Source organism: Dipodomys merriami, unplaced genomic scaffold, assembly GCF_024711535.1.
Source record: "Dipodomys merriami isolate MVZ:Mamm:240054 unplaced genomic scaffold, mDipMer1.0.p SCAF_9, whole genome shotgun sequence".
NCBI classification, from domain to species: domain Eukaryota; kingdom Metazoa; phylum Chordata; class Mammalia; order Rodentia; family Heteromyidae; genus Dipodomys; species Dipodomys merriami.
In genome coordinates, this window is record NW_027206512.1 from 30,419,013 (window position 1) to 30,441,700 (window position 22,688).

The 22,688-nt window shown below is 36.0% G+C and overlaps 1 protein-coding gene across 25 annotated transcripts in view; it reads right to left on the reverse strand.

Moving 5' to 3' along the window:
* Adgrl3 (adhesion G protein-coupled receptor L3) overlaps positions 1 to 22,688 on the reverse strand; it is a 735,816-nt gene that overhangs the window by 228,835 nt on the left and 484,293 nt on the right. For all 25 annotated transcript variants that reach the window (XR_011369974.1, XM_070012589.1, XM_070012578.1 and 22 more), the window contains one exon: positions 16,063 to 16,143. Coding sequence is in view for 24 of the 25 variants with exons in the window: in XM_070012589.1 (XP_069868690.1) it covers positions 16,063 to 16,143 (81 nt within the window). In the remaining variant the exon portion in view is untranslated. The remainder of the gene's footprint in view (positions 1 to 16,062; positions 16,144 to 22,688) is intronic.

The window sequence follows — 22,688 nt, forward strand, 5'->3', positions numbered from 1 at the left end:
CAGCCTGGTATAGGGGAGGAGGAAATTTATGGTAAAATTGACTTGAGTGGACTATCATTTGTGTGACCACTAATTCCTAGGGTGACTGGTCATAAATTAAGTTCCTGACATTCAGTGTTAGACGATTATATCTGACATAATGAAGTTATAATGGAAGGTATCTGTACACTGCTTGACTATTAAGTGCCCATTTATTGTCCCTGCACAGGTGTGATAGTGATAGGCTATACAAATCATCTAGAAGAAATGTCAAAATAGGCTCCTTTGCTGATAAAGTACCACACATGTTTATTAATATAGCAGCTTGTCTTAGGACTGGCCCATCTGCTCATTGAAAACAAATCTTTTTCCTATAAATATTTCAGTGAAGAGCATGACCACTAGTAATGGTTTCTTATAGCAATAGTCATAGAAATAGGCAAGGAGAAAAAGGGAAAGAGCTGAGCTTGAATAAAACATTATGGTTTCACAAAATTTTCCCTTAGATATGCTTAATGGGAGAAGGGGCAGGGAGATAGCTTTTAATTTGGCATGTTTCTTTAGATTAGTACTGGATGAGTTTAGCCCATCTTAAATAGCCCTGCCTCCGGCTGTTACTAATGCCAGGTGGGAAATGGCAAATTTCACAATGTTTTCAAAAGTACACATTTTAATAAAGTGCAAAATGAGCTACTCAATTAAGAACTCCTCCAGAGCAAGTAGTTCATGTGCATTTGAACATTTCAACTGGGCTGATATTATGAAGAAAAACAACACCACAGATTCTGTTGGGAGAGGGGGTAATTTTAAAACTTAAGGAATTATTTTTTTAAATGTCATTTTCTGTAGTATTTCAAAGTCACATTTTTATATACTAAAGAAAAGAACAGAATAAAAGGTGAATGTTTACTCACTTATATAGTTATTGGCTTTTAAGTTTAGGATCTTAGAAGAATAAGGCTAAGACTTTTCCATCTGGTACCAAGTCTTTTATGTACTTTCAGTATAGCCTTTGTGTTGTGTGTTCTGTCTTCAAGAATGGTTTGGTGTAACAAACAAGTATGCCCTGAGGTACTCCTCAAATGAACACACATATTTGAAATAAAGAAGTACAATGTTCAAAATACTGAAACAAAGAAAAAGCATGGGCCATTTGATGACCAAGGAGGTAGTTCTCACTCTATTGCTTTGGCTTCATTTATTCATTCATTAAAACCTAAATAAAGCCTGGCAGGCATGCCTTTCAGGCTCTGGGAAAGATCTTTATCAGATTGAGTATAACAGAAATTCCACCAGTCATACTTTTCTAAATAAATTACATCTTGAGGATAACTAACCACCAGTGACCAGAGGGCCAATTCAATTACTTCAAACAGGCTAAAGGTCTCAGACACTCCTAAAATTATTTTTTACATCTTCCACAAACCGAAAGAAAGCACTTGCCAATCTTATTTTGTGTTACAGATTCTTTCAAAGAATGGATAGTGGGTGATTGCTAGTTTGAACATGAATTGCCCTTGTCTTCAAGATTAGGGCCAACATCTACTCGAATTATCCAAATTAGACATCAAGGAATCATATTTGTGTTTCAACATATCCCACATACCCCATCATTAAATGCTATTAGGCTCTAACTACAGGGTCTATGAATCTATCATCCCTTCTTTATTCCCACTGCAACTGTCTCTCAGTTTGGATAACCTTTGGATAAACTTTCAGAAAATAACCTAATTCTTTCTGCTTCCCTATCACACGGCCTGCACTTATCAGGAAAGTGAACACATTTTTAATGCAAAAGCAATACTCACACTATGTTGGAAATGAACTTTACGACTTGGAGAGGGCATTGGGGTGAAGGGAAAGTGGGAGAAAATGACAAGAAATGTACCTTATGAATGTAATTGTAACCCTTCTGTACATCACCTTGACAATAAAATTAAAAAATAGTTGCATTAATTCCTTCTACATGTGAAGACTCATACTTTCCCAAAGGGTAAATATATTTCAGTTTAATACACAACAACTCATAAAATCAGGTACAATTCATTTTGTCAGGTTTTTTTTCCCATTGCATATGGTTGTTTACACTGAGACACATCTAGTGCTAATAGGCAAATACAGACCAACTGCAGTAACAGACTAAGAGCCTGGCAAGCTACCATCATGGAGTCTAAACCATGCTTACTTTATCAGGAATCAGTTCTCTTGACTAGCATGAGGATCTGACTTGTGGGCTTAGCAAATGCAAGCTTTTCTCTCTGGTTATCATTTAGCAGCTCAAGCTGTTATTCTCTGCAGGAACTGGAACCCTAGGGCTTTTATTGGAAACCACCCATGCAGTTCCTCAGGCACTGCTTGGAAAAAGGCTCCACACTTAGTTCTGTGATGTGAATTTGCCTTTTTCCAAACTCTTCTACTACACCTGGATCAGAGAAGAGAAGTCACACATTACCCAGAGGCCAGTAACTAATGTGGAAAATGGAGGAGAAAGAAGGAAAGAGAATCTTCAGAGAACTGAACTGGCAGGAGGGAATTCTGTAAATGAAATTTTAAGGAAAGGCCACACCAATATGATTGCATTCACTTCCCTCTGGGCCATTTTCCACCCTGCAGCTAGAGTCATCTTTTAAAAATCGAAATCAGATTATGTAGTACTCTGTGTAAAAGCCCTTCAGGGATACTCACAGCTCTTAAAATAAAACCCCGGCTTCTTTCCGTTTCTAGAACCCCAGCTTGATAAGCTTAGGATTTGGGTCTTGCCTGTCTTTCACTATATCCTGGAAATTATCTCATCCATTTATTTGTTTTTATTTGTTTAATTATACTTTCTCTCTTCTGTCTAGAGAGTATTCTACATGACTAATAATGTACAGTCAGACTAGGAAACTGCAAAGTTCCAGAAATGCCTGGCAAATGTGAGGTTCTAATTAGTATTTGCTTGGTAAACAAATGCATTAGAAAACCACAAGTTTCCAACTTCAGAGCCTTTCTTACACTGGCCTTCCATTTTCACTATGGCCAACTCACATTCATTATTTTCATTTTAGTCACTGATTACCTACCCAGAATTGTTTTCTTTCACCATCCACCTTATATCGTTTTTATAGCTCTAATGAAATTTTTTTTCAATTTTGATTATTGAATCAATCATATATCTATTCAATTTCCTCACTACAAGGTAAAGACAAAGAGAGTAAAATCTCTTACTCTTTTTGTTTCCCCCAAAATGAATAGTGCATAGTAGGTATGCATTTCAGAGGTTCATAAAACTGCTTTTTTGTTGAGAGTCATGGACTTCTTACTTGAGTCCATAAATTCACTGGGATCAGCATATAGGCTGGGTATCCTATATCCTAGAGTCTTCCACTTTGTATCCCTGTCCTTCAACCTGAGCTATTCTCTTATGCAGTCACTTTGCAGTCATCTTGGAAATCAGGAAGGAGACCTGACTACCTGCCAAGCATGCAGGTCTCTTATTGTAACAAAACATCACCTGACAAATCCTACTGCTGGACCACTACCTCAGACCAACTCCCAACACACGTGTGAAATGCATTTGAAATGATAAAACACATTTGAAAGGAATTTGTAGGAAGAATCCATTTGCTATTTTATTCTGTCAGGACGTGGCTTAGAGGGGCTAAGACGTAGGGACCGCATTCTCTGTAAATGGAAGGCATATTAAAGGTATGCTTGTATCCAGCATTTCTGGTATTTAGGGAAAGCCTAATATTGGACACACTGTATTTCATGAGACTTTTTAATGTTTTGATTTATTTAACTTTTTTTGTGCCATTGGTAAGGCTTAAACCCAAGCCTGGGAGCTGCCAGTGACCTTCATTTTCCTCACGGCTAGCTCTCTACCTCTTGAACCACAGATCCACTTTTTCTTTGGTGGTTAATTAGAGATAAGAGTCTCTAATCCATTTGAAGTTTATTCTGGTGCAAGGTGATATATCAGGATCTAGGTTTAGTTTTCTACAGGTGTTTAACTAATTTTGGCAGCATCATTTACTGAAGAGGCTATCTTTCTTCCACTCCATTTTGTTAGCTCCCTTTTCAAAAATTAGGTGGCTATAAACAAAACAAATTATATACTACCAGGGAAATGTAATAGTCTAAAAGAATCAATTATTACATTTTGCAAATTGTGACAAATTTGCACAATGTTATTTTGAATGTGCTTCAAGAAAAACAAAATGAATCATACTTCAAAACAAATTTTTCAATAATAAATGGAATCATTTATTAGCTCATTAAAAAAAAAAAAAGAGTCTCACAACAGACTTTTCCTGGCCGGGCTGGCTTTGAACTTTGATCCTCAGATTTCAGCCTCCCGAGTAGCCAGTATTATAGGTGTGAGCCACCAATACCAGACCTGTTTAATTTTTGAGGGCAGGAGGTCCACCTACTAACTTGAGATGATAAGCCAAGTATGAGATGCAACTGAGGTTGAATAGTGCATGAAAGACTCTCAATAATGTGCAGAGAAAGGCTTATATATTATGTTTGTATATATATATATATATATATATATATATATATATAGTTATAGTTATAGCTTTTTTTTTTTTGCTGGTCATGGGTCCTGAACTCTGGGACTGGGTGCTGTCCCTCAGCTCTTCAGCTCAAGGCTAGTGCTCTACCACTTGAGCCACAGTGCCACTTCTGGCTTTTTCTGCTTATGTGGTGCTGAGGAATCGAACCCAGGGCCTCATGCATGCAAGGCAAGCACTCTATCACTGAGCCACTTTCCCATGCCCCTATACTTAAAATTTTATAGTAATAATATTTCAGATATTTTATACATATATGCACACATATACACCAACCCCTATTATATCTGGGTATGACTACACAATTTGATACGTGGTAGAAATTTTTAGTGCATAGATACACACAAATAAATATGCTTTCCAAATAGGAAATGGAAATGCTATTATAATTAAGCCAATAAGACTTCTGCCAGACAAGAACATTGAAAACTCTGTGGGGTGCTTTCTTTGGTCTTATCATGTATAAGCAAGCTATACGGAGCTTCAGAATGCAGTAACAGCCCATTACAGCTAAATTAAATTAACCAGTGTTTGTATAGCATTCTACAGATCATAAAGCACTTCTACTTTTAATAGTTGATACTTAAGCAACCTTAGGAATCAGAGCTGATAGAGAATCTGAGCTTCTGTGGCTATGGTCAAAAACATTGATAGAAATTTGGATATTAACATTCAGAGTAAACATGAGTATTCACACTATATTTACATTGGACTCCACCCAAGAGATCCTAATTTCAAAATTACCACAGGGGACACTATTTTGTTGACCTTTTAAGAAATGGAGGTAGTTACTGGAACCACAACTAGAATTTATTAAGACAAAAAGACTACTTAGTATTGAGAAAACCACATGCCTCTTATGACAGCCAAGATATCTAGGGTATTAAAGGAACAAACTAGCTAACACCAGAGATTCCTTTTGCAGAAGCCCAGGTCTTTCATCAACTGTGAATGATTCTTAATCTTCTACTGATGACAGTAAGGTGGCTGCAATATGTCTGACAGTGCATTTTGAATCTCAGGCAATGTACTCTGACTAGAAAAAGCTAATTTAACAGCTAAGAAATTTCTAAGTATCATTTTCATCACCCTTATCTTCTACATCTATTATAGGAAGAATTGTCTATGTTCCAGAAAACACTCCTGAATCCATGTATGTGGAAAGCATGCATACATCTATTGTGTAGACAAGCCAAATTATCTGGAACTGGGCAGCCTCAGTGCTCAGCAGGTGAAGATGAGCGTGATCCTTATATGGGGAAGTCAAGGCAGACCTTCACTCTCAGGCTCTGGGAGCTCACAGTCAACTCAACTACTCAACTGAAACTGTCTGCTTCAGGCACTAAGGTAATTAATTTATACTATACAGGTATAAAATTATCTTCTTCAAAGCCAGGTGCCGATTGGCTCACGCCTATAATCATAGCTACTCAGGAGGCTGAGATCTGAGGATCATGGTTCCAAGCCAGCCCAGGCAGGAGAGACCGTGAGACTCTTATCTCCTATAAACCAGTAGAAAACCGGAAGTGGTACTGTGGCTCAAGTGGTAGAGCACTTGCCTTGAGCTGAAGAGTGCACGGACAGCACCCAAGCCCAGAGTTCAAACTCCATGACCGACCAAAAAAAAAAATTATCTTCTTCAGAGTGCATAAACATTAACAGTGTAGGGAACTGATACAGGAAAATGTTTTAAAAATATATCTCATCACAACTGAAAGACAATAATGCTTAGTGTACATACAATTGGTAATGCATTATCCCTTTTGCTATATGATTTTTAGATTCCAAGTTGAGAACAAGAAAGTTTTTATAAAACACTATAAGATAAAGGAAGCAATAGAACAAAGATAACCTGTCACATAGAAGACCCCAAAACAAACAAAAGCTTTATTGTCATTAGATATTCAGTCAATAGCACGGAAGTGTTTAAGCTACTCACATTCTGTAGTATTTTAAAATAAATAATGAATATATAAAAAACGTTTTAAAGAACAACATTAAACCATTCATGGAGGTTTGTGCCTGTAATCCTAGCATTTAGGAGGCAGAGAAAGGCTGTGTATTTGAAGCCATTCTACCTTCCATAGCAAGAAACTGTCTCCACAACACAAGGGCTGGGTGGGGTTAAACTGAATGCTTGCCTAACCTGTGCAAAGTCCTAAATTTAATCCCGAGTACACATAAACAGAACCACTATTAGGGAAGGGCAGATGGCCTCATTCCTTGCTAGTCCTGTGCTACGTTAAAAGCTATTTGTTACAGTGTGTAATACAAGGAATGAAGACAGTTCTTTGTGTATGGATGATTGTCACTGCAAAGTTATTATTGGCAGTATTGGAGTCTGAACACAGATATCTATACCTGAGTCATGTCTTCAGTGCAGATTTATTTTTCCATGTGCATGTTACCAGAATTTAAACTCAGAACCTAGTGATTGCGAGGCAGGTGCTCTTCTGCTGAGACACGACCTCAGCCCTGTCACACCAAATCTGTGTGGATGACTAAGCTTGAATCTTGACTCTAGCACTGTCTTATCCTTAAAATGTAAAGAACTTCTCTATGTCTCTAGTTCCTCATTCACTAAAAATCAGTGGGAACATTGTTGCTTTTGTGGGATGTTGGAAATTAATTAAAAAAAAATCCATGTCAAGTGCTTAGACTAGAGCACAAGTGATAAGTGTCCTTACGAGGTAATCAAGAAGGTGCTATGGAAAGTCCTGAAGAATATTATCAATGAATATCTTTGGGAAGTGAGAGTGAAGAAGACATACAGATTAGTTTTATTCTGAACCCATGACTTCAAGCTAATTTACATAAAGGCTACCAATGTATCTCAGCACACCTGAAGCCCTGGGTTCGATCATGTATCACATGTGCACATGGGATTGTAGTTATTCTTTCTACTAAGTAGCAACACCTCTATGGAAAAAAAAAACTTGAAATGTTGGAGGATATATTAAATAATTTACTTAAGGAAATGATAGAGCAGCTGTACTGCTTTCCTGAATGAAAGTAAGAACAAAGTAAGACAAAGATAAAGAAGCCCTAGGGCCTAACTGGGTGAGGTAGCACAAGCTTATTTCCTCTCCTTGATGAGAAGTTTCCACAGGAAGATCACCATCTAAACTAGTCAGGGCAAAATTGCCAGACCCTATCCTTAACATATAAAAATATAAAAGGACAGAGTAGGTTGAGGGACTTACTCAAGTTGTTGATCACCATTCTGAAAGTATGATGCCTAGAATTAAATCCCTAGTATCATTATTGGGGGAACATAAAATCCCTGCAAGCCTGGAATCAATAGCAGTAATTAGGAGATCTGGGTCTGTAAGTAATCGTTGAATTAAAGTACTGGGAATTGGGTGATGGGATAAGGGGTGATGTGAAGCTCAGAAATGGCAGCAGATTATAGCTTCTTATACACATAGCAATCCTGAGGCCTTTCCCTGTCTGTGAGCAAGAGCTCCACTGTGGAGTCATTATACTGATGTCGAGTCATTATTGCTAGTTACTTCATGACTCACTTTGACTGTGAAGCACAATATTCAGGGCACTCGGTATCAGTTACAGTATCAGGCCTGTATCTGATGCTGTTTTAGTAGTGAGAATATCACCTCACCAGCCAACCTCTGGGGAGAATTTGAATATATTCTTCTCGCAGGGCTCATTAAGAGACCACTAGTGCAAATCTTAAAAAAAAAAAACCTATCATATAACATTCTTCTCACTGATAATTATTCTCAGCCTATGAATTATAGGTAGTAAGAAACCAGCCAGAGGGTGCTAAACTGTTTCAAATGATAAACATTAGTCTTTAAACAATCACATGTTTGGAAAATGTGTTATAAATTTATAAAACCCTCAATACTAATTCCTGAAAATACTGAATAACAAGTACTTTTTAGTTGACTTTATTTAGTTTAGAATTGAATTTCCATTATAATCAAAACAAATTAAATTAGAATTATATAGCATTGTGGTAATCTTCATAATGTTAGAAATATAATGATGATTATCATTGATTCTGAATAAAAGTAAGAATTCTTGAGTGACTAAATGGGAAAATGTTTATTATTTTACTTGCATTTGATAAAACATACATATTTAATAAATGGAGCTTTGTTTATCATGAACACACTGTATTCTATGCCTACAATACACACATGTTGATAGTGTGCTTATTCATTTTTGAACATGATGGTTGAACTCAAGGCCCTGTGCTTGCTCATCTATCACTACACTACTTGAACCACACCTCTACTTCTGGCTTTTAATTGGAGATAAAAGTCTCATGCACTTTCTTTGCCAGGCTGGTTTGAAACCCCTATCTTCAGATCTCAGCCCCCTGAGTAGATAGGATTACAGTGAGCCATTAGGCACCAAAGCAGGTCTGGAAAATCTTGGATAATAATGCTAGGTGTCATACTCATTTTATTTAATCAAGTTAAAATTTGTGTATATTTCCTTAGATGTTACATCTTTGTCTTGCCCTTTTCTTTTCTTGTTTCATGTAGATGCACAGGTAGGATCTGCTTATCTTAAATTTTAGAAAATATTTTCAGTGTGTGGATTTACTGAATGTAATTCATTTTGCCATAAAACTTAAATGGCTGGCATTGTTCTATTCATTAATTACCTGTCAATTCACCTAGGTATATATTAATCCATTTATAATAGAAAAAATGTAAAAAAAAGAATTAGAAGCATGTTTTCCAATATAAGCAAGTAGTTTAACTTTTCCACAGCATGAATTGTAACTGTCAAAATCAACAAATGTTGCAATTAGTATTCCATATTTAGACATCTTACTGAGATACTACAGGAAGAAAACATATACAAAGTAAGTGTAGTAATATCTCCACCAGCTAGACTCTCACTGATTAAACACACTAAAATGTAGACTACATTTAATACAGTGAATAATATTTTTGTTTAGAAAGCAAAGCACCAAAATTATCATTCTAGGTATTATAAATAGAGAATTTAGAACTTACTGTCTTTTGTGGGAAACAGACATGAATATATCTAGCTTCAATTATTAGATAGATGAAGAATTCCTAAATTGCTAACGCTGGTAACTGCTAAAGCTGTCAGCAAATTCTGCAGAAAAACAGTGAAACAGACCAACAAAAGAGTGAAAGAAAACAAAATCATAGTCCAAGATTATGTCCCAAATGGTCTGTTTAAATTATCAATTGTGTAAGGGTTCAGAGTCTGCCTTTACACATGTTCCCAAACATTTATTTTCATTTTGAGAGATTAAGCCTAGGGTTCAGGCATGACTCTGGGGTATGGTACCCAATAGAAAAAGTTAGGGTGTGAATTAAAGGTTGTGAGAAGAGAGTTGACCAGGATATATAATGTTGAGAGCTTCAGCCTACAAAGGAGTCCTAGCTAAGAACTACAATTTTTTATTTATAAATATGCTTCAAAATTACCAAAATACTATTTCATTTCTACAGATGTAAAATTGGAAAATGACTCTCAGAGGCATATAGAACTTACATGCATATAGAAATATGTCATCAATTTCATTACATTAACTATGAAATTGTAACTAACTTATTTTTAAAATGAATGGTTTAAACATAATAGTACTTTTAGATGAAGCTATTTTTTTTAAGCCCGAATTATTGAGACATGTGTCAAGAAAAATTACTCTCACGGTGAAAGCTGATTCAGGACCTTATTTTTATTAAGTAGTTTATAGTGAAGGTTGTGACTGTTTTTCTATTTATAGTGGCAGCTCTGGTTAATTACCTTGTAATGTATTGTGACATTAATGCACTAGTAAACTATTGGAATTTACACCCCTATTCAGTAATAAAATCTGTAAATTGAAGAATGCACATAAAGTCGCCACAGGCATAAATTTTGTGGCCAAATGCCTTATATGATCACATTAGATGTAAAGAACGGAATCATCAAATTTGCTCATTAGTGGGTAAGTTCCAGCAAATTTATATACAATAGCCACTTTACAATCATAGTGTGTACAACACTTTATTCAAGGGTGCTTTGTGACTTGCTACTGCATTTTTTTATACTAAGTGTATATTAGGTATAATCCTAATGTACACTACCATAAAGGAAAGCTGAGATGACAAACAGATGCAACAATATCATAAAATACTTCTTCTGTAAGCAAACAAACAAACAAAACCCAGTGGCAATGACAGAAGGTGGGATAATGAGACTGGATTAAACCTCAAATGACTCAGGTGGGAGGACACAAAAAAAGAAGAATGAAATGTGAAGTGTGTGCATGAACACACACACACACCCACACACACACACACACACACACACACACACACAGAGGTTTTGAAAATATAAAGTATCAAGTAACAAAAGACATATAAAACTTGAATAAAAGAATCTGAATAACATATGGAACAATAAAAGACCCCAAATAGCAAAAACGCTCCTCAACGGAAAGAACACTGCTGGAGGAATATCAATACCAAATTTCAAACTCTACTATAAAGCCATAGTAATCAAAACAGCTTGGTACTGGCACTAGAACAGACCTCAGGACCAATGGAATAGAATTGAAAACCCAGAAATGAACCTACAGACCTATACCCATCTAATCTTCGATAAGGGAGCTAAAAAATAGAATGGAAGAAAGAGCCTCTTCAGTAAATGGTGCTGGCAAAATTGGTTAACTACTTGTAGAAAACTAAAGCTAGATCCTTATATATCACCCTGCACCAGAATCAACTCCAAATGGATCAAAGACCTCGGAGTCAAAGCAGACACTCTGAAAACATTACAGGATGGAATGGGAGAAACCCTAGGTCTCCTTGGCACAGGCCGAAATTTTCTTAATACAGATCCGGAAACACAACAAATCAAAGAAAGGTTGGACAAATGGGATTGCATGAAGTTGCAGAGCTTCTGCACAGCAAATGACATAGCTAGCAAGATCAATATAAAGCCACAGATTGGGAGAAGATCTTCACTAGCCATACAACGGACAAGGGTCTCATATCTAAAATATACTTGGAACTCAAAAAATTAAATCCCCCAACAACAAATCCTTAAAGAAACAACTGCCCAATAAATAAGTGGGCTAAAGACATAAAGAGAAACTTCTCTGAAGAAAGAAGGATGTCCAATAGACACATGAAGAAATGCTCAACCTCTCTAGCCATAAAAGAAATGCAAATCAAAACAACATTGAGATACCACCTCACCCCAGTTAGAATGGCAAAAATCAAGAACTCTAATAACAACAGACGCTGGAGGGGATGTGGACAGATGGGAACTTTACTTCATTGTTGGTGGGAGTGTAAATTTGTTCAACCACTTTGGAAAGCAGTATGGAGGTTCCTCAAAAGACTTCACATAGAGCTCCCCTATGACCCAGCAATCCCACTTTTGTGCATTTACCCAAATGATTACAAACAAGACCACACTAAAGCTACCAGCACAACTATGTTTATTGCAGCATTATTTACCATAGCTAAGATATGGAACCAACCCAGATGCCCCCCAGTAGATGAATGGATCAAGAAAATGTGGTATATATATACACAATGGAATTGTATGCCTCTATCAGAAAGAATGACATTGCCCCGTTTGTTGGGAAATGGAAAGGCTTTGAAAAATTATATTAACTGAAGTAAAGCCAAGTCCAAAGAAACATAGGTCCCATGGTTTCCCTTATTTGCAATATCTAGTATATGTATGAGTCAAGCAGAAAAGGTGGGATAATATGACGTTAGGAAAATGAACCCTTAGATATGTATTTACATTTTTTTTCTTTCATGCATTTGTTTCTAAGGCATTTATAAGATTATTTCTTTGTTGCTTTGTATGTCCCTCTCCACAGTATAATCCCTGCTTTCACTATATTTGATGTCAGTATAATTTGTGGAGGATAAGGGGAAAAACAAGTCGTTTCAGGATACAGGTGGACCTGTTGCAACAATGAGAAATACAAGTTGTCATGTGGAAAAGGAACTTTACAACTTTGGTGTGGGGGGGGGGATTGGTGGGGGGATGGGAGGAGTCTTGGAAGGGATGTGAAGGGTAAACAAAGGAGGAGGCTGCAATGTTTGATAAGAAATGTACTCATTATCTTGCCCATGTAATTGTAACCCCTCTGTACAGTATGCTCAAAATAAAAAAAAAAAGAATCTGAATAAGTTTTCCTTGTTAGTATATGCTAGTTTATATTTACTATGGAAAAGTACCCTCAGCTAATCTTGTTAACTACACCTCCATATTTTAAACAGTTTTGTTTTAGATTGACAGGCTGATGAATACTAGAATATTTAGTATGATTTTCTTATGAAGAATATTACTAAGTTCAAAACATGGAATAAATGAATATTTAAAAGAATAATTCCTGAAATAATAGTATGTATGAAGATTAGTAAAAATGGCAAACTCTAAACTCTTAGTTATTCTTATTTCTCTGTCTGTCTATCTGTCTATCTATCATCTATCTCTCTCTCTATCTATCTATCTATCTGTCCATCCATCTTCTCTATTTAACTGTCTAGCTGCTAGCTACCCATTTTCTGTCTATCATCAATGAATTCTTTGAGGTATGCTATATGGTAGATATTACAAAGTGCTGCCACAGACACACTCCCCATTTCCTTGTCATCTTTACTCTGAAGTAGTGAAGCTACAGCCCCATGCCGGTCTGCCATCATCCAATGAGCACAGACCAATGACTGTGGAAGAAATACTTATTCTGAGTATCTCTATCCTTGAGGATAAAAGAGAAATGTGTATTCTGCAAAGTAAATCAGTGTTTGAGGTACAAGAGCTGAATGGACCAAAGCACCCTGGGGACATGAGGGACTCACACTGAAGTCCTCCCTAGGACACAGGGAGGAAGGCAATGAAAGGAATTGAAGACAACCCTGGGCCTTGACAACACCAGTGGAAACTTGTAGGATGGGCTGGAGGTCAGAGATATGAAGTCATTGCTATTTTTGAAATAAGAAGAAAATGAAACTGAAAACTGAAAAAAAACCCTTGAAATACTTGGTATTTTTCAAACCGGAAGACATGTCTATATTGTATTACCTTTTAATTCTGTCAATGAAACAGTTTGAAAATCATGAGTAGGTTTTTTGTTTTTTGTTTTTGATTTTGTTTTTACAGTACAAATTAAGTTTTTTTTAGTACAGTTGGTGTACTGAGGTTACACTTATATAAGTGAGGGAATGAGTATAATTCTTGTCAAATATTATTCCCTCCTTCCCCATTTTCTCTCCCTACAACTCCCCTAAATCCATGCCATGCTGTAAGGTTCATTTCCAGCATCATGTCTTGTAAGTATCCCTGTTGCATTGATTCTCCTTCTGTACGTTGTCTCTCCATGTCTAATTCCCCTTCACATCCTCAAATCAGTTAAACTTACATACAAGAAAAAGGGTACCAAAATCAAACACAGTGACCAAAGGGGATAAACCAAGGAGAAAAAGAAGGAAAGAAAACAAAGAACTGTAAACAACTGAGGATCTCATACTATGTCTCCAGCCTGGTAGGGAAGAATACTGTCAAGCATTCATTGTATATAGTACAAAACTAAGAAAAGTAAGGGAAGGAATGAGTTGAAGGGGTGGGGATGAGAATATTAAGGGGATGAAACATATCAAGATGTGCTGTCTTCATAAACTGTGTTGTTATATGGTACCTCCTTTGTAAAACTACTTAGAGATGATAAAATTAATAATAAAAAATAAACTCTGTATGCATTCATTAAGTTAGTAAATGTTACCTATCAGTTTCTCTCTCTCTCTCTCTCTCTCTCTCTCTCTCTCTCTCTCTCTCTCTCTCTCTCTCTCTCTCTCTCTCTCTCTCTCTCTCTCTTGTCTTTATTGTGAAAATACCATACAGAGGGGTTACAATTACATGGGCAAGGTAATGAGTGCATTTCTTATCAAGCATTGTTGCCTCCTCCATTGTTTCCCCTTCCTATCCCTTCCCATCCCTTCCCATCTCCCCCTCCCCACTTGCCCCAGAATTGTAAAGTTCATTTTCAACATAACATCTTCTGTTTCAATGAGTCCACCTGTATCCCTATTTAAAAAATTTTGTTTTTCCCTTCCCCTCCACAAATTATGCCAATCTCAAATAAAGTGAAAATAGGGGTTATACCATGAGAGAGGGACATACAAAGCAACAAAGAAATATCTTATAAATATGTTAGAAACAATAGCAAGCAAGAAAAAAAAACATTTGCGTCCTTATCTTGAGGTTCATTTTACTTAACATCAACTTATCTGACCATTTCTGCTTCCCCACAAAAAATAAAATACCTAGCAATTAACTTAACCAACGAAGTGAAGGACCTCTATGATGAAAACTTTAAAAACCTGAAAAAGGAAATCAAAACAGAACGTAGAAAGTGGAAAACCTTCCATGATTCTGGATTGGAAGGATCAGCATCATGAAAATGGCAATACTTCCCAAAGCTATCTACAAATTCAATGCAATATCTATCAATATTCCAACCTTATTCTTCAAGGAAATAGAAGAGGCAATCCAAAAATTCATATGGAACAATAAAAGACCCTGAATAGCAAAAACGATCCTTAACAGAAAGAACAGTGCTGGAGGAATATCAATACCAAATTTCAAACTCTACTACAAAGCCATAGTAATCAAAGCAGAGTGGCACTGGCACAAGAACAGACTTCAGGACTAATGGAATAGAATTGAAAACCCAGAAATGTACATTTCAGTTTTTATTTGGTATGTTTATTTTTTCAATCTTGAAATGAAATAAGTATTAATTTAAAAAATAGTTGGTATGACTTTAAAAATGATTGTATTAATATTAAAATGACTTTTGAAAAGAATAAGAGAATACTAATTTCCAAGGCTGAAATAATCAATACGACATTCACTGAGAAAGGGTAAGGAAAAAACAAAATAGAAGAGTGAAGGAGAATGGTTCTGTGGTCTATTTGTGTAATACTGAGATACCTGGTAGAATGTAGAAGCAGGAGGATGAAAATTTCAAAGTCAGACCCAGAAAGAGATAGATAGAGAGAGAGAGAGAGAGAGAGAGAGAGAGAGAGAGAGAGAGAGAGAGAGAGAGAGAGAGACCTTTCTCAAAAACAAAGAACATAGTTAAAATGGTAGTAATGCATTTAGCACGAATGGGGCCCTGGGTTCAAGCCCCACTGCAATACATACATACATACATACATACATACATACATACATACATACATACATACATACATCATACATAAAATGGTAATGGTTTTATACTGATTTCTCAAGTTGAGCTGGAACTCAAATCAGTGTACCACCAATAACTACTCACCCTCCTACTTTGAACCTTAAATACTCTGGACAATAAATATTTCTCAGAAAAGTATTAGACTAAAATTTTAGTTAAAAATTAAACCTTGTTGTGTCACAACATATTTCACTGTCTTCTTTCTAAACAGGTACTGTATTACAAAATACACATTTACAACCACACATGATTTAAGTACCCTCACTCAATCTCAATTTGTTTCTTTTCTTTATATAAAGCATTACTCACCTCTCACAGGGGGTCTTTCTAGCTCAGAGTCCAGGTGAATTGGTGGGGAGATGTAAGAAACTTGTCCATGATGTGCCTGTCCTGTGGAGACACACCAAAAAAATTATATTTATATATATATATACATATACATATATATATGAAGAAAGCATTGCAGCAACATCTTTTTATATCTTTTGGTTTAATGATGTCATATTATCTTACTTCATATTGATTTAATAGCTAAAATATGGACAAATAAGTCCAATCATAAACACAAAATGTTCCATCCAAACATCACCTAATTAGGTCAGTGCTTTCTCTAATCACAGTTTTAATTTTCTTTCAGGTTTAAGTTATAAAATAACTATGTGTTTTATTTTCCATAACTATATGGAACCAGCCTAGATGCCCCTCAGTCGATGAATGAATCAAGAAAATGTGATATATATGTATACATATACATATACATGTACATATCTATATATTCTATGCTTCCATCAGAAAGAATGACACCATCTTATTTGTAAGGAAATGGAAGAACTTGGGAAAATCATATAAACTGAAGTAAGCCAGACCCAGAGAAACATAGGTCCCATGGTTTCCCTTATTTGTAATAATTAGTTTAGATCTAGGATGATCTTAGCAGATGAGCAGAATAGCTCAATAGCTATGTACATACAACCATATGAGATTATGCTAAGTAAAATGAATTCCAAGACATGGGCACAAGAGATTTTTCTTTGTTGTTTTTGTTCTCAATGTACTATGTGTTTTATTTATTGTGTGTGTGTGTGTGTGTGTGTGTGTGTGTGTGTGTGTCTGTGTGTCTGTGTGTGTGTGTTTCCCCTATGGCTTATCCTCTGTTATTACTGTATTCGATTTTGGTACCCTGGATATTGTATATATCTTTATCTGAACCAGGGAAGGGAAACAAAACAATGGTGACAAAGGACAAAAGGGGAATCTATACAGCAGCGATGCTCACAAGACAATATGTTGAAAATGATCTGAACAATTTTTTTGGGGGGGGATTGGGGGAAGGAAAGAGTTAGACAAGTTAGACAAGAATGTGATCACTACCTTACTTATGTAACCCTCTCTACATCACTTTGACAATAAAATTAAAATTTAAAAAAAATAGAAAAATGGTTGGCCTTGGGTTTGATCTTCAACAACAACAACCAAAAAACCAACTACAAACCAATGGTTTTATGGGGGAAAAAAAAGAAAGAGAAGACCTCAAAGCATACAGATACACTGCTTTTTATTGTTAAACAGACATTACTCTGTGTGTCTAGTGTTTAGAAGTATTCTCACATATTATGTATTATGTATTTTATTTATTTATTTATTTTATTTTATTTTATTTTTTTGTCGGTCGTGGGGCTTGAACTCTGGGCCTGGGCGCTGTCCTTCAGCTCTTCAGCTCAAGGCGAGTGCTCTACCACTTGAGCTACAGCGCCACTTCCGTATTATGTATTTTATATTATATATTACCTTGAGGATTTTCTTCCATTATCTGAATAAAAAAATTTTTTTATTGCTTTGGATGGAAAAAGAAGAGCTAAACACAGTTTAAAAAGCAAGGTGATGAAGTCTTTCCTGATTCCTTGCGAAGCATTTAATCTGCTCATCACACTTACTTTAGATATACTTTTGTTAGGTGAGCTAAAAATGCTAAAGCTGCTGGACACTTGAATCACTCAAGCTCTAATCCTAGTTACTCAGGAAGCTGAGATGTAAGTGTATGGTTCAAAGTCAGCCCCTGGCAGGAAAGTCCATGAGATTCTTATCTCCAATCAACCACCAGAAAACCAGAAGTAGAGCTGTGGCTCAAAGTGGTGGAGTGCTAGTCTTGACAGACCTCTAGAGGCTCAGGACAGAGGCAAGGACCTGAGTTCAAGCCCACAACTGACAAAAAAAAAAAAAAAAAAAAAAGCTGATTTGAAAGCCAACATGGTGATTTTTTTTTAAGTTAGTTTATTTGAGACCAGCTTAGAGAACATAGCAAGACTATGATCCAGCAAGCAATTAGGATTTTGAGGCAAGAAAGCACAATTACAGAGTCAGTTCATTTTCAAAAGCCATTTTATATAGAAAAGATTGGGGTAGAAGAGGAGAATGCACCATTTTCTTGCTACATGGGAATATGTAGTTATATTTCACGCATTTACTATAGCCATTTACAGGGCTGTTAATCTCTTTTCCTAAACAAGGAAAGTTAATGATACATAGATTATGATAACAGTTAGAGTAACCTTCCCATTTCAAGTAATATCCGACTTGTAATAAACTCTGCTGATTCCTCTTATGAGGCACATTTCAAATAATTAAGATGGCTCCCTGTTGATAAAAGCTGCTGTTGCTCCCAGCATTTTTTGAGTGTGCAGTACTGACAGCGGAGAGACTGTAATATTCACAGTCCCCCGTAATGGCATCACAGAATATTGCATATCCACTGGCTGCAATTCAACAGAATACTAAAAGCACTATTATAAAGAGAAATAAGTTACCAATTGTGCACTGTTAGCAGTCTATGTTTAATATTGTTTATTAAAAAATTTCAGATTACATTAATTATAAAACCACCTCTTAAGCTGCAGTACACACTTGACTGCAAAATACATTTCTATTTTTAAGGCCCTGCATCATTACATATGAATTGGGTTGAAACTCTTGTTCCTGTAAATAAAAATAAGTATCCTTTACTTTATTGGCTCAAAATAACCCCGGCATATAAAATAATATCGATTTCATGTCTACTACTAAAACATAGCTTTTTCCCCTCACAGTAACTACAAGGCAGCTGCTTTTATCCAATCACCACAACCATGATTGTGCTAGCTAATGTGTATGTATTTTCATATCAAAGAAATAAGCAGAGAAAGGAAAGCAACTCATACATGCAACCAGTGAATAATGCCAAGGCTAGAAACATTTTAACTCCAAATCTGCTGCTTTAATTTCTACAGTGTTTGTTTGTTTGTTTGGTTCTGAGAAAGTGTCCATATAAAACTGCACAGGTTTTAATTGTGAAGCCCTTGACAAGTGACAGCTTTCAGAGCTTTGAAGAAAACAGTCCAGTTACACTGCTAAATTTGTTTCTCCTCTAACATAAGGATATATCTTCAAAGACTCTCAGTATAGAGTTCAGAATTCAGATAGATACAATGTTAACAGTATAGATAGCTCAAAGGAATAGGAACATCAAATAGGCAATGGGATGAAGGCATTATGGATGGTCCAGTACTGAAGTGGGCTTGCCACTTTGCTCCAAGGAGAAAATCTAGTAAACTCCAAGACAGCATATGGCAGAGAAAGTCACAATAGAGGGAAAGGGTTGAGATGCCAAACTTCAGAAGAAAGTTAGAAAGGCAGAAAGAGATTTTGTTTGACTGAGAGTTCAGGTATATCGAATAAAAACTAGAAATTGTGCTGGGACCCTGTGGCTCACGTCTGTAATCCTAGCTATTCAGAAGGCTGAGATTTGAGGAGTGTGGTACAAAGGCAGGAAAGTACGTGAGACTCTTATTTCTAATTGATCAGCAAAAAGTCAGAATCTAGTCAGGGCTCAAAGTGGTAGAGCACTTGCTTTGAACAAAAAACAGCACCCAGGTCCTGAGTTCAAGTTCTAGAATTCACACTTTTTTTTAAGGAAAACAAAAAAGGATACAAAATACTCTAAAAATTGTGGAGGTTCTTGTTGATTAGCACTAATTAAATTCTTCAGAAAGATTGCTGCTGCACTTTAGGTCAGTAGTATTTACATATGTATCTCCACAAAATTACATATGATCTGATATTCCCTATTTCTTCCTTTGTGGCTAACTAAAGGAATGATTCTGAGAGACACTTACTCTTCCCCAAAGCAAGGCAGCAGAAAGTACAGAGGTTTGTGCATAACCTGAAAACTCAAAGCTGCCTATAAGTTCCCTATCACTCCACACACATTAATTTTATGCATAAGTATCTACTTTTCCCATTACAGATAAAATTCTGTAATTTTTTTGATAATATTCAATGAATTTTTTGAAGGGGATGTCTGGAGTGTGTCTTTGGACAAAAAGTAGTGGGAGAATCCGTTCATTAAATTTTTGATAGCTATTTCTGAAATAGTTATCAATTCTGGATTGCCTAGTTCTTCAGAGCTAGCGAGATGGCTGAATAAATAAGATTTTTAATTGTTTGATGAGCACTTGTTCTTTTTTGGTTGGGATAATTCACAGACTATGTACAATTCAGTATTCTGTGGTATGTTCCTGGAGTTGTGAAACCCAGACTACAGTTTGTTTTAGAGAAATTTTTTTCACTGCAAGAAGAAATCCCAAGTTCATTCACAGTCAGTCCTCATTTTCCCCCCATTTATCTACTTTGTGGACAAGTACTCATCTACTTTCTGTATCTATAGATTTTCCTAGTCTGGATATTTCACATAAGTTTGTCAATACAATATGTTATCTTTTGTGACTCTTTTTTCTGTCAACACATGTTTTTTTAAGTCATTTATATTGTAGGATGAAAGAGAACTTAATTCCCTTTTGTTGCCAAATAATACTCCATTGTATAGATGTTTTATGTTTTCATTATCTACTCATCTACTGGGAGACATTTTGGCTGTTTTTGACTTCTGACTATCATGAGCAATGATGCTACGACATCTCATGCTCACACTTGGTCTGCATTTCTCTTGGCTATGTACATAGAATTTGCAATGTGCATATGTCTGAGGAACAGTCTAATAGGTTTAACAAGATTGTTCTATCATGGCAAAAGACCCGCATAGGCTTTGTAGTTTTTGTTTTATATCATGCAACTATAAAATCAGGATTGGTCAGATTTGGAAATAATTTTAAGATCACTGAAATCTAGTAAGCAAGCCATCTGCCCTAATGTATATAGGAGATACAATGGACAATGTGAACCTAGAGTTTTATAGTTCATTAACACTGAGAAGTGAGAGGAGAAAAAGATGGACCGAACACACACAAAAAAATGGGGGGCACTCATGAAGAAAATGTGAACTATTCAGTGTCAGATATGCCAGAGATAGAGAAAATTTTCAAGAGCCTGGTCAATACAACACAGTGCTGTAGCAAAATCCAAAAGGCTATTATGGATTCTGAATAGAGCCATTCATTTTTTCTGTCTTCAATCCCATTTTTTCAACCTCTTTCATTTAATTTCTGTTTCATTGTGAAACCCTGTGCAATTTCTACTGAAGTTCAAACATAGAAAATACTTGAGCTTCACGCAGAAAGGAAAGAGGCTTTTCTCTTCACTGTCAGTACCTCACTTGTACATTGGAACACAGAAATACCTTCACAAAACTATGTGGCAATTGGATGGGCAAGGAGAGTTGACAGCATCTATTGCCAAAACAAAATTTTAGAATAATGAGATTAACATCTTGAGAGGCTGGAGATTGTGCTCAAATCTGGGAAGTAGCTCCGATGTCCTAGAATACCCCAGGAGATAGAAGTTATTTTCTAGGTAATTGAGGCATGACTATTTCAGGCATCTGGAGACCCTACTAATGTTGAGAGCTAGTCATTAATTAAAACATGCTTTTTTTATTTTTAGAGGGCTATTCTGCAAACCAGAGGCACTGTAATATAGAGATAAGAGAGTTACTGGAAACAGGACTTCCTAAGAAGGTATACAGATCTTACCACTTGTAGTTACAAAACCCAACAAATAATTAGGCATTAGCTTGCTTGCATTTTATTTATTTCAATTATCTCATTCAAATAGTGGGATTGTAATGTGGTGGCCTTACAGGGACATTCTGAGCACCAAATAAATTTGTTCACATGTAGTCTTTGATATGAAGCAGTTAGTACATTTTTACTAGTTTTCATTATAAATCTATTTTTTCATTAATCAATTTATCAGCCACAGGTACCTTCCTAAGTGTTTTATATTCATCTCATGTGAACTCCTGTGATAATTTATACTCTTCTGTCAAGGAAGAGAAAGTAAGTATTAAATTTAATTACATCAGTAATGGGGAAATGCTAAAGACAAGAGAAAGAACAGAATGGGCTGAAAGGATATGGAGAGGGAGAATTCAGTAGATAAAAAGAGATAGATCTGACTTTGACAGGAAACCAAGGCTCAAATCTAATCTTAATTTCCTTTTGCACAGGATGGAACCCGAGTTTGGTGCGTGCTAAATATATTGCAGTGATAAACACATGAGAGAAATCAACTTAAAAGCAGGAAAGGTTTATGGACCCAGAATGTTCAATCCATGGTGGTTCGCATCCTCACTGCCTTTGAGTCTGAGGCAAGGTAGTGTATCATGACAGATTGAAGGATAAACAATGTTGTTTTGCTGATAGTCTAGAAGGAAGACAGAAAAAGATAAATATCTTCCCAAGTGTACCCTCCAATGTTTTGATTTCCTTCTACTAACTGCCTAATCTAATAGCCCCAAAGGTGGTGACCAAGCATTTAGCATGTAGGCTTTGAGGGAATCTTTAAGATCCAAACCTTAATACCAAGTAACTGCTCTACCTCTAAACTATATTCTCATCCCCAGACAGCAAACCTAATCCTAATAATTTTAGACATTTAAAGAACTAAATACTCTGGTATCAGATCCAGTGTTCTAACCCATTTCAAATTCTGCACACAATAACAAA